This window comes from Myiozetetes cayanensis, unplaced genomic scaffold, assembly GCF_022539395.1.
Source record: "Myiozetetes cayanensis isolate MyiCay16 unplaced genomic scaffold, myiCay2020 scf1, whole genome shotgun sequence".
NCBI lineage: Eukaryota > Metazoa > Chordata > Aves > Passeriformes > Tyrannidae > Myiozetetes > Myiozetetes cayanensis.
Genome location: NW_026086604.1, coordinates 104,545,846 through 104,565,679, shown reverse-complemented (window position 1 = coordinate 104,565,679; position 19,834 = coordinate 104,545,846). Strand labels below are relative to the sequence as shown.

General features: G+C 35.8%; 1 protein-coding gene across 1 annotated transcript in view; it reads right to left on the bottom strand.

Annotated features, from left to right (window-relative positions):
- Window positions 1–731: 731 nt before the first annotated feature.
- Window positions 732–19,834, bottom strand: part of DPY19L1 (dpy-19 like C-mannosyltransferase 1) — a 46,140-nt gene continuing 27,037 nt past the window's right edge. Inside the window, exons 14-23 of the mRNA XM_050317121.1 lie at window positions 18,056–18,136; window positions 17,224–17,325; window positions 16,452–16,523; window positions 14,960–15,009; window positions 13,586–13,610; window positions 12,143–12,262; window positions 5,850–6,024; window positions 4,927–5,026; window positions 3,354–3,479; window positions 732–2,328 (exon numbers count right to left, since the gene is read on the bottom strand). Of these exons, the coding sequence (XP_050173078.1) occupies window positions 2,172–2,328; window positions 3,354–3,479; window positions 4,927–5,026; window positions 5,850–6,024; window positions 12,143–12,262; window positions 13,586–13,610; window positions 14,960–15,009; window positions 16,452–16,523; window positions 17,224–17,325; window positions 18,056–18,136 (1,008 nt within the window). The 3' untranslated portion in view covers window positions 732–2,171. The remainder of the gene's footprint in view (window positions 2,329–3,353; window positions 3,480–4,926; window positions 5,027–5,849; window positions 6,025–12,142; window positions 12,263–13,585; window positions 13,611–14,959; window positions 15,010–16,451; window positions 16,524–17,223; window positions 17,326–18,055; window positions 18,137–19,834) is intronic.

The following is a 19,834-nucleotide window of genomic DNA, read 5'->3' as shown; positions in this document are numbered from 1 at the left end:
TGATAAGCCTAATGTTTAACATGGTGGTCCTATGTGTAAAATGTTGTGTTATTTAAACTCAAATTCTTTCCTTTGAAACTGCGAGCAAATTACTGAGACAATAAGAAATTCATAACATGAGACACCTAACTCAAGAATTCTCGTATTTCTTCCCCAAAATCATATATTGCACTTTTTACTTCATATTTTTTCATGACTAAATTTTATCATATTAACATCATATGACAATTATTTGGGTTTAACCAGTTTAAAGAGAGGGACAGCATAATATACCTCAAGACAAGCTGAAAATTTACAGTGTCTGGCTGTGTACTCAGTAACAGTCACCTCCTCATCAAACGATGAACACTTTTACTAAAGCACGTATTTGAACTTTAACTTTCAAATGTTTCTTCATTCTACCAGTATTAGAGCTTCACTCTTGATCACTAGAGCTTAGAAACTCAGAACAAAACCAGAATAATACTGAACTGCCTTCCAAGTTCACTTTGCTTTCTAAATAAGTATTTGACGTTTTCTCACTGCCTTTTCAAATATTCTTGCACCGATATTTTGAATAAAAAAGGAGGCTAGAAAGAGGTGTGTGGGTTTGGTTTAATTGTCTGAAACACTTCTGTGCATTTTTCAGTTGAAGGTTCAGCTTCAATCGTATCTGCTGCAGTTAACTGTATTAAACTTCAGTTTACAGACATAAGAGACAAGTGTAACATCCATCAGAAACATGAGAACAATTTCTATCTTTCTCTTTTTTATTTAACCACATAAGTACATGTCAACAGTTGGCATAAACTTCATAAAAATACAGTACCTTTTTGTGCCGAAACACTAGTCACAATGTTTATATAAAGATTTTTTTCCTGCTTCCTTGAATTCAATTAACATTTTAAAAAGTGACTTTCCAAAAGCCCTTTCTTTGTGAGTTTCCTTATAGAAATTTTTCCAAAAGCTATTCTGTAAAAGTTAAAAAGCTAATGCATTTTCAGCCATTCTCCCTCACCCTCTCAATAAAACAGATTTTAAAAAAATAAGAAGCTTTACAATACTGATCAGTTGTTATACTACTACTTTATCACAGGTTCCCATTTAATTGATACTGTTATAGGCGTGATGGATGGTATCCCTATAGCATCTAATATTGCTAGATGCTATTAGGGCTAAAAAGACCAGTCATATCAATAGACTGATGTCTGAACAAAAAAAACCAAAACAACAAAACTAAGTCAAAACAAATCCAAAACATGAATGATATACAGCAAAACATCAGACTTTAGAAGTCTTATACTGTAGAATCACAATTACTGTGATGCTTCCCAATGGCAATAAACATACAAAAATTCTACCAAGTCAGGTAAACGACTAAAGGGTGTCCTTGCACTGGGTATCTTGGAAGGTGAATTCTCTATCTAATTATAATATTGGTGTGACACCAAGATGACAGAAAAACTGCAGAACCAGTCTAATAATGTTGGAGCAATTACACCCACACAACTGACTACACCCATATCACAACTGGGGCTTAATTTTTCTTTAATGCTGATGATAAAGTCCAGGCAGGATCTAATATGTGGGGAAAGAAAACAGGGCATAAATTTTGAAAGTAATTTCTTATCAAGTTAGGCGCTGAAGGTCTAGTTAAGGCAGTGAAGGATTTATTTTAGTATCTTTCTAAGGCTATGACAGATTTTTCCTGAATAAAGCATTTTCCCTTAAAAATTTCATGTATATTATGCCAGCTTATTGTGAATGCATAACAATGCTAAAAACCCTCGGACACTGAGAAGCTAAACTATTGCTTACTGCAAATATTACCCTTATTAGTCTTCTTTTTTAATATCAATAGGATTCCAGGAACATGCACCAAAAAAAAAAGAAGTTTCAAGTCCGTCTACAAACTTTTCCATAGCTACTTTTAACTCTTTTTGGATCAGTGTTAAATAAAATGTGCAAACATATAATCATTTGCATAGCAAATCTCAAGGGACTGACCCTGAAATAGAAATTCAAACTGTTAGGTTCAAGATATTTCTATAATCAGAATTCACTTAAAATGGTAAAAAATAAAATACACATTTTTCCATTTTAAGTCTAGTAGAAAAGGTATTTCTGATTTAGAATTCTTATAGTTACTAGGTTAAAGATTTGAAAGACTGATGCTTCATTGCATTGAAATGTTATTCCTTTGGAATCTTCAAGACTCTGTAATTGCTATTTTCAAATACTGTGATGAAATACGGCCTGGAATTCTTGCTCATAAGGGTACATAAAGGAATTTTTCCTCTATTGGCAGGATCTTCGACATCCCAAATTTCAGGCATACTGCAACCAGGCCTAGAAAACATACGAATATGAAAAGAGAAATTAAGAAATGCCATAAAGAACTCCAAACATACAACTTGCTGAACTCAGTTTTATAGTGCCCTATGAATACTTGATTGTGACATCTATATTTTTTTGTCTTTATACTAGACATTACCAGATTACAAAACTAGTAAATATAGTAGTAATTTAAGAATAATATTGAAAATGTGTAAAATGCATCTGCTTTTGTGTTTACGTAATCATTAAATAATTAATTTGGAGCAGGAAGCATATAAAACAACACAAACTATACCATACACTTTACCAGAGACCCTTAAGTCTTATAAAATGGAGGGTGATATTCACATTCCTAACATTTCTAAAGAAAATTCAGGACATAAAACACTTTAAAAAAGTAACTTCTTGCTTTTTATTAAGGATCATAGCCAACATCAATTCACTATACAGCTGTCTTTCAAAGTTAGAATTACTGAAAATTTTCTAATTTTAACAAAGATAATAGCAAAGAAATAGAACACATACATTTAATTTTATTCTAGATGAAAAGAAAAGAAAATAAAAAATCCAAACTAATTGTGTTCTGGAGGCCAGAAAGAGAAATCAAGGTGGCGGGGAGGGGGAAGGAAAAAGCATAGCTCTTTCTGAAGGATAACTTAAATGTGACAAAATTTTTAGTGACTAGTGGTCATAATATTTTGGTGCTCCAACTATCTTTTACTCTGCACCTTTTATTTAGAGTAGGCTTTCATTATACACACACATATCTGTTCTTGCCACCACAGGATGATGACTTGTTTCCTTAGTGAATCACATATACAACGCAGCTTTTCAGGTGCGCACCAAGAACACAAGGTTGATAACGTGAGTAAAGTCAATTATACCTATTAACATCTAGATGCTGGACAAAAATGTATTTTGGACACTTCTAATAAATAAAGCACAGACCAACATTTCAAAACTACCACCTGATATGAATCTTACACTACACATTTGAGCGGTGTGTCATTCTTGTGAGAAAGAGGGAGATTACTCACTTTTTTCTGCTCACACATAATGACTCTTCAAGAATGTAGTAATTCACTCCTAGTGCCACCAGTTCTCTTTTTACTTCGCTTGCAGGTTTCCGACTGTACATGGAATACACTACTTTAGTTCTGGCCCTTCAAAAAGAAAAATATCACAGTTAGCTAGCAATGGAGCATGAAAACGTAAGCTTTAACTTTAGACTGGAGAGGAAGGCTTTTTATTTCCCAAGATAACTATGCTAAAACAAAGTTTACATTAATAGCACCATTTGCTTAAACTTGATTATTTCTTCACAAATCTAATGATTCCAAGCACAGTGTTTACAGCCCTTTGACTTTTTGTAGCAGGAGACAACTTAGTAATGAGATCCATGGCTACTGCGAACAGAAAGCATGAAGATGTCAAAGCAATGCTTTCACTATATAATACTCAAGGCCAGAAACAACCTTGCTTGGACTGTAGGTGATCAGAAGGAATCATTTGCCAAGCCTCTCAGCAAAAGGTCACACTCACTGCCCTTTTTCAGACTCTGTTAAATGCAGAGTGCAAGACCTGATGTCCACCTATGCTGATCAAACAAAATCTGCACTTGAACACCATGATCCTGTTTCGGAACTAGATGACCTTTAAGGTCCCTTCCAGCCCAGGCCATTCCATATCACCCAGTAATATTCTCCTTTGAATGTGCAAAGCATGACGTTGTTCACTCACACGCATTTTATGATAAAGTACCGGCAATACAAGTATTTTCCCCAGACATTCCCTGTCCTGTATTTTTACAGCTAGAACAGAATAGGATATTTCAATTGGAAGGGACGTGCAGCAATCATCTAGTCCACCTGCCTGAAACAAATCAGGGCAGACCAAAAGTTAAAGTGAGTTAATGCCGACAGAGGACTAAGGACATAAGGCACATAAAATGAATCCCTGCCCCTTTTCTTTTATCCCTCTCTATCTTGCTGTTTTCTTGTGTGCTGGGTTTTTTAACCAGTTTTACCAAATTAACAAGAAATGATGCTACAATATTAAATTTATTAGAATAAATTCTTGACCTTTTCCAATAGATCAATTTCAGTTTAGGAAAATATCCTGATTTTGAAAACAACAGAATAAAAAGCTTAGTAATTCCATTACAAAATTTCAGCCTCAGCTACTCCTAGTATTTCAATATTTAATAAGTCATCCCAAAACAAATGACAGCAAATCACAGAAAGCTAGCAGAAATAACTAAATTCGCTATCTCAAGAAAAAAAAAAATTGAACCCATCTACAATGTCAGGAGTAACTAAAATGAAGAAAAGATATAATAGTACATATTAAAGTCAATTCCATAATTTAATTCTGATTTTTTTTTTGTATGTAAGTTTGAAGCCATGTCTATCCCTACAGTATATCCCTTTTGATGAACATAAATCCTGAAGAAATAATGCATGAGTTTTCAATCTGACTAAAAATAGCAAATCAAGTTCTATGGCGTTTTAACAAATTTTACAATATAACACAATTCCATTCCTAGAGTATACTGCAAACATTAAGAGAATTAATTGCAAGTACAAATAAACCCTCAACTGCAAAATTTACCTTAAACCTGCATCTTCATAGTGAGGATGATTTACAATAGGACGCAGTGTAGACAATTTAACACTTGCCATTGTAGGCATTGCTCCTGCAAACACTGCATCTGAAATGCACAATAAAAGGCATGTTTGACACGAAGAATCAAACAGCAAAAGCAGAGAAACAGTTCAAATATTTAAGCAGTTATCCTATAGAAAAACCACAGACAGGGATTTTAAAAGGCCTTACATGGCACCAACAGGAGATGCATAAAATCTGTTTTCTTTTTAGCCCTGAATTCAACATAAGCCATTAGATAACTCACCATCTAAGAGTGGAGATTTAATGCATCTTATTTTTCTTGAATGGGTAGAATATTTATTATTATGACAACATATTATTATGACAACATACATATTTATTATGACAACACACTTTTATTTGTCACTTCTTACACTAGTGTTAAATGGACAATAAAATCTCAGTCCACTTTGGCTTGAACATATTTTACTGCTAAAAAGGTAACTACTTTGTTTCCATCCAGTTTTCTGACTTTTCCTTATTTTAGGAAAAGGATTGGTGCAACCACAACAAACACACATTTTTAATTCTCTTCTAGCAAAATGGTGATCATGGACGCACACACAGGACCAGCACCATTTAAGCAAAAACCTATTTTAATTGGACTCGGCAAAGAGGCTTTTGTTGAAATACTGTACCAGTGGCTAGAACATCCAGACTGGTAGCCTGAAGTCCAGCAAAGCAAGTTTTCAGTGCTTTTCTCATTTGAAGTAGCTTCTTTATGAACAAGTATACATGACTTGGCTTTAGGACAGCCCCAAGGCAAAGCCACAGATTGTAGCAATATCTCTGCAGTCATTCATGACAAGTTCTACGGTTCCATCTGACAGTAAATGGGGAACATCCTACACTATTAAATAGGTTACCTTGTCTGGTATTGACTTTTATCCACTCCAAAAGTTCTTCTTGTGGCAAATTGCTAAATTCTCCCATGATGTTCCACTGAGTTTGAAGGTTTGCAGATCCCTCTATTGCCATCAATGCTAAAATAGCAAAGACCAATGTTTTGGGCTGGATTTTATAGAAGAGCCATCCAAATAACTGAAATGCAAGAATCAATTAATTCCTAGACAGCAATTCCGTAATGTTGTATGCAGAACAATTCATTTTTATTTCTCTATGAGGAACCTAAAATATATTACAGTATGAAATATCCCTGCTATTGCTTCTCCATTAACCTTCCATGAGACCTCGTAAGAATTATTCATGTTTACTGAATGTTGGGCATTAAATTTGTAATCCTCAAAATTAAAAATTACATCAATGCACAGCTTTTAAAGTTGTAGCTCAGATGTCAAATTCTGCAAGTAAAAGATGGTTCAATAAAGCCAACTGCACTTTTACAGTATTTTATCTCCTATCTACATCTAGAGTTTCTATCTGTAGTACACAGATTAGACATTGTTCTACAAAATTCTGATACACATTAGAAAAACAGGCTCTGGGAATATGAAGTTTAATGCTGCTTTATATCCTACTTTGAACTGGTGTTTGAATTTTTTCCTAAAGATAGTTTGCTGGAGGCTCTAAGCAAATATTCATAAATACGTGAAATGGATAGTTAAGAAAAAAGCAGTACTAAATTTGCTGTGTTGAAGTTTAGTTTGAGCAGGAACAATTTATCTCATCCATATTTGACCTAAACCTTAAATAAGACAAATTACAATTTTTTCCAAGCTATTGTAATTTGAAGGCTCCACATTTCAAAAATATTAAACCTGCACTAAATAAACACATTTCATTTACATTACCTGGGTTTTTTTACTTAAAGCATTAAACAATGAAATAAAGTCTCTCAGTAGAAGCTTCCATTAGGCTGATTATACACTTAGGTATATGTGTAGCATGTGTTGTCTTTCTTATAAACTAACCATAAACTGCTTTAATTATTAAAATTTTCCAGCCACCTCTGCAAAAATACAGTGTACTCTACTGTCCTCCTCAAAGAGTTGCTAAACACTCTAGAGCAAAAGCACTGATACTATCCAGGTATTCATTTGTAGGCAAATTTGTAAGCTCATTATAGGCTCATTTGTAATTCATTTGTAGGTTCCTCTATGTAAGAAAACCTTTTTTCAGAACAGCTGCAAAAAAAATGTCAATTCATGGACACCTTAGAACTTTGTAAGCTCCATGGTTTTTCAAATCAAAGAAAATCACATTCCTGTCATGTTTTTATAAAACCTCATTAATGTTCAAAGTCTCTGAATTTAGCACTATTTTGTTTATATAAAGAGCCTAGAATGGTCAAATATATATGCAATGCAAAAGAAGCACTTCTTTCATGGGATGCTGTTCCTCTTGTGTTTTGTTGTTGTTATTGTTTTGGTTTTTTTTATTTATTTTCTTTTTTTATCAATTCAAGTTTTTTAGTTTTTGGTTTGGTTTGGTTTTGTTTTTCCAAATGAATACTTTAAGTCTTTCTCTAGTTATTTTATTTTCCTTTCGAAATTTCCACTCAAGATCATATAATTTCTCCTAACTGAAAGCAGGAATGTGCAGATGTAAACAGCTAAAAATCTGAACAGAAACAACAGCAGGCTTGGGCCTAACTTGAAGGACAAACTTGAAGGACTTCTGAGTTTCATTAGTAAACTAATGAAAGAACTGAACTGAACCCTATTTTAATTATTCATCTTTGTTTAACTTTCAGAAGAAAAGGTTCTAATCACAGATTTCTAATACCTAAAATGTAGTTGTAGAGAAGATGGGACTTCACTCCCTTCAGAAAGATGCACTTATTTTTTTCCTTTTTTTTTTTTCTTTTTTAATTAAAAATCTTTCTTTAAAGCATGTTACAAACTGAATTACTTTCCAGTGAAAATCAGCATTAGGTCACTTTTTCATCACAAAGCATTCCAGACAATGAAAATACTTTTTATTAAGAAAAAAGGACATTATTATTTTTATTGTTTATCAGCTGCCGTGAGATGATGGTAATGGAAAGTACAAGGATTCATGCAATGGGCTGAAAGAACACAACATATAAAATTCCTTTTCCATGTACACAATAGTAATTTTTAGCCTCCAAATACATTAATTATACTAACATAACACTGCAGGTAAACTTCCATGGTCCACTAAATGAAAGGACAGTGTTGACCTCAACTGCAATAAGACAACTGCCTATGTTAAATTTCCTTAATTTTTTCTTGCATCTGTAAAACCAAATTGCTGCTTATTAACATATACTTTATTCAAACATCTAAAACTTTATCTAACGATAAATGTACCGAGTGTTAATCAATCATTTGGTCACAAGTTCCATCTTCCCCTCCATCGCAGCAATTCTGACTCAGTATTGCACACGCAGTCAGATTTTTCAACCTTAAAAAAACTACTTCTGCTTAGTAGCAGGATAGAGAAAGCTCATTAAAAACCACTTGATATTTTCCTAATTTTTCAAAAACAAACAAACAAACAAAATGAAACAAACAACAACAACAAGTTTCCTTATTGTATGCTGAAGTTTTAGAAGTGGTCTGCTCAATTGTAGCTGAACAGCCTTATGGGTCAGCACTTCTCTATCACGCTGAAGCCAGTCCTGTATTACCCGGCAGATTACCAGCCTCTCCCTGCTAAAGAAAGTATGCATCAGTCAGACCAGAAAAAAATCCAGCTTGTCTTCTGTAGGTATCAATCAGCAGCAACCATGGGGACATGCTCAACAGGCAAAAGAATCTTCATTGATAACAAGAGAAGGGAATTGATTTTATTTTTACTTAGACTGTTTACCTAAAGTTAGGTACTTCAACATAGGTATGTTATTCTCCTAAGGCCCAAGCCAGGGCCAGGATATTCCCAAGCCACAGTGTATGTGGCAGTTGGTCATTTATCACTTTCTAGCACAGAATAACTGTGCTAACTGCAGCGATCTGACCTATTGCTAGCATTCATGACCTATTGCTTTCAAACCAACTATGCCTCCATGATGCTGCAAACAAGGAAGAAAATGTCACTGAAACTGAGTCACCTAGTCCAACAAGGACAGGTTATCATCTGCAACAGCAGCTTTTCCAGAAGCTTACTCTCACTCTACAACCATCGGAAATAGTTGAACAACTGAAGTGCCAAAATGCAGTTGACAGCAGAAGAAAAAAAAAATGTTGATCAAATACTCTGAACCTATATTCCCTGTCAATATTTACACAGTAATTACATGTGCCACCCTCTAAGATACAACAGTTACCAAAAGCACCAGTTTTCATTAACCAGCCTGATGACTTTAGTTGCAGCGTTAAAGAACAACAGTGATCCAGAAAGAATTACTGAAATGCTACTACTCAGGTGCTTTAAAAACAAAAAGATCGCTATGTGGCCAAAACCAGAAGTACACATTTTATTATTTTTTCATTCTCAGAAGGCTGAGATGCCTTTTCCTGTGGCACAAAACATAGAAATACTTTTAGTTCTGAACTTCACTAGAAAATTCTACTACTACTACCACTACCACCACCACCAACACCAGCAGGGCAGAAAAGCCCATCAGTTTTCTTCTAGAAAAAACACAGTTAAAACAAGAACTAAGAACAAATTAACTTTGAGCAGAACTAATTTATACTGTAATTGTTATCAAGAAATCATGTTAAAAGAAATTGGACTTTTTCTTTTTGCTTTTGAAAAGCAATTTTCTGACTTTTGAAAAGCAACTTCATTTCAAATTACTTAGAAACACCTCATGAAAGTTCATTTGGAGAAATCTAACCAGTGTAACTACTATTACTTAAATAACCAGACCATCTAAGACATTGCCAGTATTTCAAGAACAACTAAGAACTGGAAAACTGAACACCTGTGAACCTTACAGAACAGCAAGTGTGTAGAGCAAAATCATCAAGACGCAAGCCCCAATACTCAGTTACGAGGTGGCTAAATAAATTTACTTTTTGAAGAAGTTTTGACAATTTTTTTTTCATTTTATATTTTAACTGTACAGATTCATTTGATGTTGTCCAACATTAAACACTTCTACCTAGGCCAAGTAACGAATCAGGCATGAACAAAGTGATGAGCACAATACTTAAGCAGATTGATACTGTGTAACCCGTCCAGTATTATAAAGAACTGTCCTTCCCTTAAAGAACCTGCAGGGAAAAACAATTCATTTTTTTGGGAAACAATCATTTGTTCATCTGGTTTAATATGGGATAGCTTTCCCCTCTTTGCATAATTCTGTCTCATTCACTCATCTTCCCACTGTTTGACACAGGTATGAGCTGTTTCACAGACAGTAAATGCCTTCATCATTCAATCCTAATTCACCTTTAGGACACTTTCTAAAAAATTACTGCGCAGTGGAGGGTGACAGAAACCTCTGAAGATCCAGCCCTGCTGCTCAAGAAGGGTCACCCAGAGCCAGGTGCCCAGGTCCATGTCCAGACAGCTTCTGAGTATCTCCATTATTTTGGGATTCATTTACTTATACAAAATTCTCCTTGAAGTCAGGGTCCAATTGAAAAATATGAAGCCCAGCTTGCTTGTGCATTAAAAATCCAAACAGGTCATTATTTACACAACTTTTTCATTTTCCCAGTAATCAAATGCTAGCTGGTAATAATCCCCAAAGGGCTGATTATACCAGCAAGATACAGCAGCTCTCTGACCACATCTCTTCCCTGGGAAAATCTCTATACCAGCACAAAAGGCAGCATGTTTGTAGCAGAGCAAAATTGGAATTTCGTGGTTGCCTGGAATTAATAGTTCTCATGTTCTTAGCAGAGCTGAGCTGAAAGCGTGTATCACAGAGCGAGGATTGTCAGGGGGTCTGTAACACACTTCCTTTCCAAAATTAAAAACTTGTTCTGATTACAAGCAGACTTCTCCAGAGTATATGCCTTCTCCTTCGCTCCTGAGAACAAGCCAGCAGATGCATCAGTGTTTCTAAAGCATTATGCTGCTGCTCGTCTGCATGTCTAGTGTACCAGCAGAAGAGTCCTTCCCCCGGGAATAATATGTGGCAATGTATTACGTTACAGCTGATTAAAGTAGCCTCTGCTGCTACTGTTTAACTTGGCTGGTAGTCATCCAAATATTTGCAGGCATCATCTTATAAACACAGAATACTGAAACTGTGCTCTAATCACTGTGCAAAAAGGCTGCTGAAAATGTGCTGCCTTGGTGAAATCAGGCACCCACACTAATACAGTCATACCTGGAAAGGTGAATGGTATTGTGGAGAGAAGTCTAACACAGGTAAACAAAATGCACACGTTAACTTATCAAGTGCTCAGTCACCCTCACAGTGAAAAAATTCCAAGATGTTTAGACAGAACCAGCTGTGTTTCAGCGTGTGCCCATCGCCTCTGGTCCCGTCATGGGGCACCACTCAAAAAAGCCAGCCATTCCCCCCCAGTTCTGTATCATCAGCAAACCTGCTGAGGGTACTCTCTGTGCCATAATCCAGACCATTAACAAAGGTGATGAACAGTCTGGATGCAGCACTGACCCCTCAGGTAAATTGCTAATTACTGGCCTTCAACCAGACCATGCACCACTGATCTCTGGGCTCAGCCATTCAGACAGTTTTCTATCTGCCTCCCTCTCTGCTTCCCAGACAAAGGACTACTTACCCTACTTTTGCTGCAAGTGCAAGCCTTCTAAAACAACTATCTAAACAGAGATTGAAAAAATCTAGTAACATTTTATGTTATAGATGATTTCAAACTAGAAAGATTAAATCTGAGTAAGATATACGACTTTTGATTTTTAAGACTGAAACGTTTCCAACATGCAAGACTTCAAACAACACTTCTGGAAGGAGTAACGGACAAAAATATGCATGGTAATAAGCTCTGAAGAGCTGTAAAAACACAGTGTAAACGAAGTCAAACACTGGATAAAATTAATGGTCAATAAAAACTTGCAATAGCATAGAGGTGTGTAAATCCAGTAAAATCTAGTATATGTCTCCCTATGTTCAAGCTGAATACACAGCATGTTAACTCATATAATAACACAATTGGACAAGTTGCATAAAACACATTTACTTTATTTGGGAAGAGGTGAGAATGGAACTATTTTTTTAAAGGCAATATAATTTGCTTTATTTTTAACTGCTACACACAGATTCAGTAATTACATGCAGAGAAATCTGCTTTAAGACAAACATCTTTGTAATACCGTAAGTACTGAGATAGCTACAGGATAAAAGAGACCTTACCTGTTTTGAACACACCAAGGAAGCCATAACACATAGATGTGGTGTCAAAAAGAGTTTTAGTCTCATGATTAAAATCGCTAGGACACTGTATGCCAACAGCTGCAATGCATGGAATACCAGCTGAAAGGAAAAAAAACCCCACAAGACAGGACCATAAAATTTCATACTTTTCATTTCTGTCTTAAACACGCAACTTTATTTTCCATACAGTCTAAATTATGAGCTTGTCTGAAAGAGTACAAGTCAAAGTAAGGATCTTCATATTTCAGATATAATTACTTTCTCTTATCTTTTTTTCCAAAGGGTATCTAGAATGCTAAGGAATGAAACCTGTCAAAGTGCCATAGTAAATCAGAGGCACTTTTTCAATCAGTGCTTTTATCTAAGTGATTGTTTATCATAGAATCATTTAGGTTGGAAAAGATCTCTAGGATCAAGTCCAACCATTAACCTAACACTACCAAGTTCATCACTAAGCTATGTCTCTCAGTGCCACATCTACATGTCTTTAAATACCTCCAGGGATGGTGACTCATGTCCTTCCCTGGGCAGCCTGCTCCAATGGTTGACAACCCTTTTGGTGAAGAAATTTTTCCTAATATCCAATCTAAAATTCCCCACAGGCAACTTGACAGACATCTACCAGCTCTCTGGGCCACCTGTTCCAGTATTTCACCAGTCCCGTTGTAAAAAATTTCCTCCTTGTGTCCACTTGAAATCTACCTGATTTCAGTTTGAAGTCATTATCCCTTGTCCTGTCACAACAGGCCCTGCTAAAAAGTTTGTTCCCATCTTTCTTATAGGTCCCCTTTAAGCACTGAAAGGCCTCAATAAGGTCTCCCTTGAGTCTTCTCCAGGCTGAACAACTCCAACTCTCTCAGCTTGTGTTCATAGAAGAAGTGTTCCATCCCCAATTGCTTTAGTGGACCTCCTCTGACAGGTCCATGTTTTTCCTGTGCTGAGGGCTCCAGAGCAGGACACAATACATTGTTTTGCATAATTTTACTAAAAAGAACCAAGTGTAGTATTATATTCATTATGGCATATTTCAAAACAGAATTTTAACATTATCTATCACATCAAAGCCCAGTAAAGGAAGCAATCTCCTCCTCAGTCTACAGGGAGAAAACTGAAGGTCCAGTCTAATTTCAGTGTCTTTTTGTATTGCTACAGCAAAAGGCCAAGACTCCTCTCTTGCAGTAGCCAGTATATTTTTTTAGTACAGTATATCTCCCATTAGCCAATACATTTTTTTTGTTCAACATTCCAGAATTGTTCTGGTGACATAACAGACCCAATTTAAGATGAGGGAATAAAAGATGCGAAGAATACTTAGCTTCAAATAAAGCATGTATATTGGCATCAGACCATTACAACCTGCATTTCAATATTGAGTATTTGCATTAATGTACAAGGAAAAATTGCGCAGAAAAAGAATCTTACCTCACCATGGTTAAAACGTTCTTCCCTGGAAAAAAAAAAAATCCAAACTCCACATTATTTATGTATTACAGAAGCACTGCTTTTATTTCAAAATCATCATAGTGGCACTAGACAACACAACTAATCTAGTAAGCATGAGTCAACATCTGCACAGAGGTTCTTTTCCACTCTATGAAAGTTTTAAATATACCACAAATCAGTAACTATCTTCCTCAATCCCTGTATCTATTTGGAAATATGAATATTATTTTTAGCATGGTTTTTTAATTCCATTAATTATAGAAGAGCTTATTTAGAAAATGAAACTTCAGTAATGTAAAAAAAAATTACAGAATAGTTAGGGTTGGAAGGGACCTCTGGAGATCATCCAGTCCAACCCCCTGCCAAGAAAGGGTCACCTCAAGCAGGTTACACAGGAACGTGTCCAGGTGGGTTCTGAATGTCTCCAGAGAGAGAGGCTCCCTACCCTCCCTGGGCAGCCTGTTCCAGTGCTCTGCCACCCTCAATGGAAAGAAGTTCTTCCTCAACTGAGGTGAAACTTGTGTTTTCATTTATGGCCATTACTCCTTGTGCTGTCGCTGGGCACCATTAAGAAAAAGCAGAACACTGGTACCAGAAGAAGAGCCAGTCAGACACTACATATATTGATTTTGGATTCTTAGACAGAAATACAAATGAAAAGAGTCAAAATCTTGTACACTTGTTCTCCAAAAACATCTGTGAAGACAGGATGCTGAATCCTGCTCACTTCTGTTGACATTTTGGTAATGTCCAGTAGACTACAGATACCAGACATCACTGAAATGATTGATGGTATTTTTAAAGAAAACCAGGGAGCAGAAAGACATGACAGGGAAATGATGACATTCAATTGGACAAACTGATATCTCTTTAGCACAGCATTAACAAGTGATTTCAAACAGCTGTGACAGGTAGAGTATGTATTTGATATTCAGAAAATAAAATTAATACGGTTGGGATCCCTTCCTAGGAATGAAACTCATGTATCTTTATAACCTGGGGAAAAATAATGGGGAGAAAAGAATTTGCATTCACTATTTATAGTAAAAATGCAAAAAGACATATAAATATTGGTTTAGGAACAGAGCAGAAAAGCAAAATATTAAATAGAAAATCTAGGCTTAAATGGATTAACATGTCTAAAACAGGTTCAGCAGCTAACCTTAGCTTTAGATATTATATAAAAATACCATATACAGTACATCCCAGCCACTCAGTTACTGAACTATATACAACTCACCTTTCAGAAAGGACCAACATAATGCAGAATTCTGAATTATGTAGTATATAGCAAATCAAATGAACCTTTGACAGAAAATTCAGTTTTACATTAAAAAAGAAGGCAATACTTACCTTTCACACTGGCCCGTCTGAGATAAGGACCAAATAATAGATTTAAGTGCCTGAAGAAAAGAAGGGTGAACAAAAAGTATGAATAAACTTTCAAAAACACTCCAAAGTATTTTCAACATTTGCTAAATTAAATTACACCTCGATAATCTCATTTTGAGAAAATGCTAGATAAAAGACATGCAATGTTTTAGCTAAAACTTCTTTCTGAAGATGTTTAATTAGCCAGGCAGTTAGCAGTTATCCCATCTGTTCCTGTGTAAACTGTAAGTTGTTTTTATGCAAATCATACATAATCAAATTTACAAAAGCAGTTATAAACTCCAGTTATAGCATTCATCAGCTAGGTGACAGAAATAATTTTGGCATTTAACATCAGAGCAAGTCTTACCACTGACTCAGGAATGAACCTTTGCAAAGATCTTCATATGGAGAACAAGGAATTGAAGTAAATGTTTTTGAAAACCTGTAATTTATCCAACTGTTCTGGGTTTATGTGGCAAGGGACCTGGCAGCAGAGGGCCTGGAGGGGCAGCTTCTGTGAGAAGAGACCAGAGGCTGCCCCCATGTCAGACAGAGACAATTCCAGAGAGCTTCAAACTGGATCTTACCACTGGTCAAACCTGAACCCATCGGTGACACTGGTAGGGCCTCTACTGATAGCATGTTTAAGAAAACGTAGCTGTGCAGCAGGTTTAAGAGAGGGCAGTGAGATAAATGGGAGAGAAACAACCCTGAAGCCACTGAGGTCAGTGAAGGAGGGAGAGGAGTACCACGAGATCCCCTTGCAGCTTTGGAGAAGGCCAGGGTGATGTAGGTTTTTTCCCCTACAGCCCATGAAGGACTAAAGTGGAGCAGATTCATCTGCACCCTGTGGAGAACTCCATGCCAGAACAGTTAGACATGCCCTGAAGGATGCTGCACAATTCATGGAGAACCCACAAGGGAGGTAAAATTTCTAGCAGGAACTGCAGCTCGTGAAGAAGAGCCGACAAAGGTGCAGGTTTTCTGGCAGGAACTGCAACCTGTGGGGGACCCATGCTGGAGCAGTCTGTTTCTGAAAACTGTGCCCCATGGAAAGGACCCATGATGGCCCAGTTCTTAAAAGACCTGCAGCCTATGGAAAGGACCCATTAAGCCAGAGGATGAGGGGAAGGTGTCTTTAGTTTTGCTTATGTTTCTTATAATCCTACTCTATTTTTAATCCACAATAAATTGAATTTATCTTCTTCAATTCAAGTCTGTTTTGCTCATGACAGTAAAATCAGAGAGTGATGCCCCTACACTTATCTTGACCCATGAGATTTTTCAACTCTTCCTTCCCGTTGTCATAATGAGGACAGGGAAGGTGAGAATGGCTTAGTGGGCACCTGGCAGCCAGCCAAGGTTAACCCATCACACTAACTTTTTCCTATCTCAAAACAAATAGTGATCCCTTTAAAAAAGCTGAAAACTAAATTCTAGGTAAAGGTGATCCACTAAATCAATCACTTACCCTTTTGACGATTACCCCAAAAACCACCAGGACAACTGGTAATAGGAGAGTCCTTGTGTATCTTACTGGAGTCTAAAATGGAAATTAACTGCATTAATTGCTTTCCATAAATCTGTAATTACTTCAGTGGTCATTTAAAAGGAAATAAAATAAAGAGTTCTTTCTTGAGTAAAATGTAAACTCTACCCAGCAATCATAATACTGGGGTCATCAGTAAATTATTTCCAGTTCTTTGGCAAGCCACTCAAAGACTAGAAGTAGATTGTATCTCATCTGAATTTGAGTACTATGGGCTGAGTAACCTATAAACATTCTAAATGCACACCTAGATACCGATGAACTAAAAAAGTCTGCTAACGCCATATTATGAAGTTTCAGTGCTGTTCTGTAGTCTAAATCTATGACATAAGGTCTTTGCAGCTCTCCATATATTTTCCATATACTCAAAACCAGTTACTGAGAGTCACATAAAATCTCAAGTTTGCAGAACTGTAACCTTTCATTTATCTCTGAGCAAGGACTTCTATCATTCAAGCAAGCATATTTCTGAGATCCAAAATCAGTGTTTTTAGTTCAAAACAGTGTTTTTAGTTCACTTGAATGCAATAAAAGCAGCTAAATTTAGCTTTAGCTCATTAATTTCTCTTTTCACAAGTACGCCCTTGAACTTATGATGGCAGTAGGAGGTGATGGTTCTTAGATGTTTTAAGTTACAAACAAAGATAAAACAAGAAGCTCCCCTTTCCATAATCAAATATTTTGACCAAATTACCTCTTTTTCCATGAAGTCAAACTCGGCAGCACAGGTATACATTAATGTATCAAAATCCTTGTAGCCAATAAATTTAGATTTCAATATATTTCCTATATGAGCCTGGTACAGGGAAAAAAACCAAACTGTAGTAAGCAAAAACTGTCCTGTTTTCCACAGTAAAGTAGTTTAAATGTAAGTTAGACCTGGAGTTTACACCATTTACAGTATTGTTATAAGAATTCCAAAAATCTACTTCCGTTGTATTAAATGACATCTTTGACTATAACACAGATTGGATGGTGTCAAATAAAAAGCAGAAAACAGTAGAAAAACGGATGTTATCACTCTGATTGGATTCAGGTGTACAGTTTCATATACTCATATTTTAAAATATGAGCTTCTCATCTTTTACATCTTGATAGATACCTGCAGATAAGTTTTTAACAACAGAATAAAGGGGCTGAAGTAAAGCAAGACAACCTTGTTACAACAATCATTTCAAAACTGTCCTAAAAATTAGCTTCAGAGAAGAGTGAGCTAAGAAACTGAGTAAATAAAAGGTGTAGGCAGAAGATATACAAAATAAACAAAGGTCTATAAATCCACATTTAAAAACAAACACAGAGTATTTACTAACTCAAAAGTAAAGACATTTGTCTTTTCGCAAACTTCATTAATAACATCTCAAAGTGATAATACATAATGATAGAGCAAATACACAATCTCCCATTTCCACAAAACAAATATTGGAACTTCATGGAAATATATCAGGAAGATGTCAAACTCAAAACACTAAGAATTATAAAATTTGTGGAAGACACCAACCCGATACTCCAGTAAGAGAACTTACATCATCAGCTACTCCAAGCACAAAAGAAGTCAGGTATTTCAAGGTGACTGTCCCAAACAACCAGGCACATCCTTCAATGACCTTAAAAATGTATTTGGAATGAAATAAACGCTTTTTGAACTTTTACAAAAATCTTTAGTTTTTTAAAAGGCATATTAAATTTAGCTACTACTTACAAACTCTTGTATGTTATCACCCATAAGCACAGTAATTTCTAACCAATGACACCTCACAGACTTCAGCATACTGGGGTGTTTTAAGTTTTTGTATTTTCTGTTACACTTGAAATAATTTTGTGCAGTTGATTTACACTGCAGCTGCACACAACATTGTCACAGAGGAGGCACCAAAGTTAACTTTAAACAGGGGCTGTCAGTTCCATCTGCTTTGCACACACCAGTGTGTAAGGGTTATTTTCCAACAAGAGTCATTTCATATTACCAGGTTTTGCTACTCTGGTTCAAATCTTTGGAGGAATTAGCTGATTAACAGCACTGTCGAAAGATAATCTCAAGTTAGAACTTGAAGGAAATATAAACAAAATATGTACAGTTACTACTTTTAGTCACGTATCAAGTTTATCCCCGTAGCAGAAAAATTAAATTCTTGGCAGTGACGCTTAATCTACTTAATTCTTTATAAAACCGGATCAACTGAATAGGACAACCTGTCTCAGTATCTTGTATTTGGGACTCACAGCAGATGCTTTCAGAGAGAATTCAACAAAATACAAACTGATCTTTGCCCTTATGTAACCAGGCTAGGATTTTTATGTGATGACGGTTTGCATTCAATCATCTCATTTAATGGCTGCTAAGAAACCTAAATACCTACGAGGCATCCTAATCCTTTACTGAATGCCCGTACTTTATTTTTTTTTGCTTCCATAGTAACTTTTCTCTTCCTTATAAGCTTATTGCTGTTAGCATCAGGGGCACTAAAAAAAACTATAATTATATCGTACTTCCATTCACTGGCTTTCTAATATTTACCTTTATTTTACAAGATGTAGAATTGTAACCTATTTTAAAATCTCAGCTATTTAGTGAATCTACATTAATAATTATCTTCATACTCTACCTAAAGCTGATGGTAGTAGATCTTGGGGGAAGGTATTCTAGTTCTTAATTTTTTTTTAAAGTAGGACACACTGCCTGAGACTGCATGCAATATGTATGATATCACGTGAATTTACAAAATAAAAAAAATTAGTTCTGCTTTCGCTATAGTTCCTTCTCCATGACTTCCATCATGTATTTTCCTTTTCGATGACTGCTCAGTAATGAATTGACGTATTCAGAGAATTTTCCATAAAAATACCAAGATTTCTCTGCTGAGTGGCAAGACCTTATTTAGGATCAATTATTTTATATACACATTTAAGGTGGGGGTGGTGGTCTTCCTTTGAAAACTTACCACTTAATCCCACCCTTTGTTTCTTACCTTCTGATATTTACACTTTACCCCATGAGTTTAAATTTCTTTTATAGTACCAGTTAGATAACTTCTCCAAAAGGCTTCTGAAATCCAAGTGCATTGCATCCCACACACCCTTAACTACATCCTTCAGAGAAGTCAAACACATTTGTGAGGCATGACTCCCTTCCACAAAGGCTGTACTGGATCTCTCTCTTTATGTTGCATGAACATACAGCTTAACAACTTCATCACTGCACATGTTTTTATTCTTTTACAAAACACAGATTTACTAGTCTACCATTCCACAAATGCCTTGGATCTCCTTTTCAAAAAGCTGACATGAGATATGTCTATACTGAA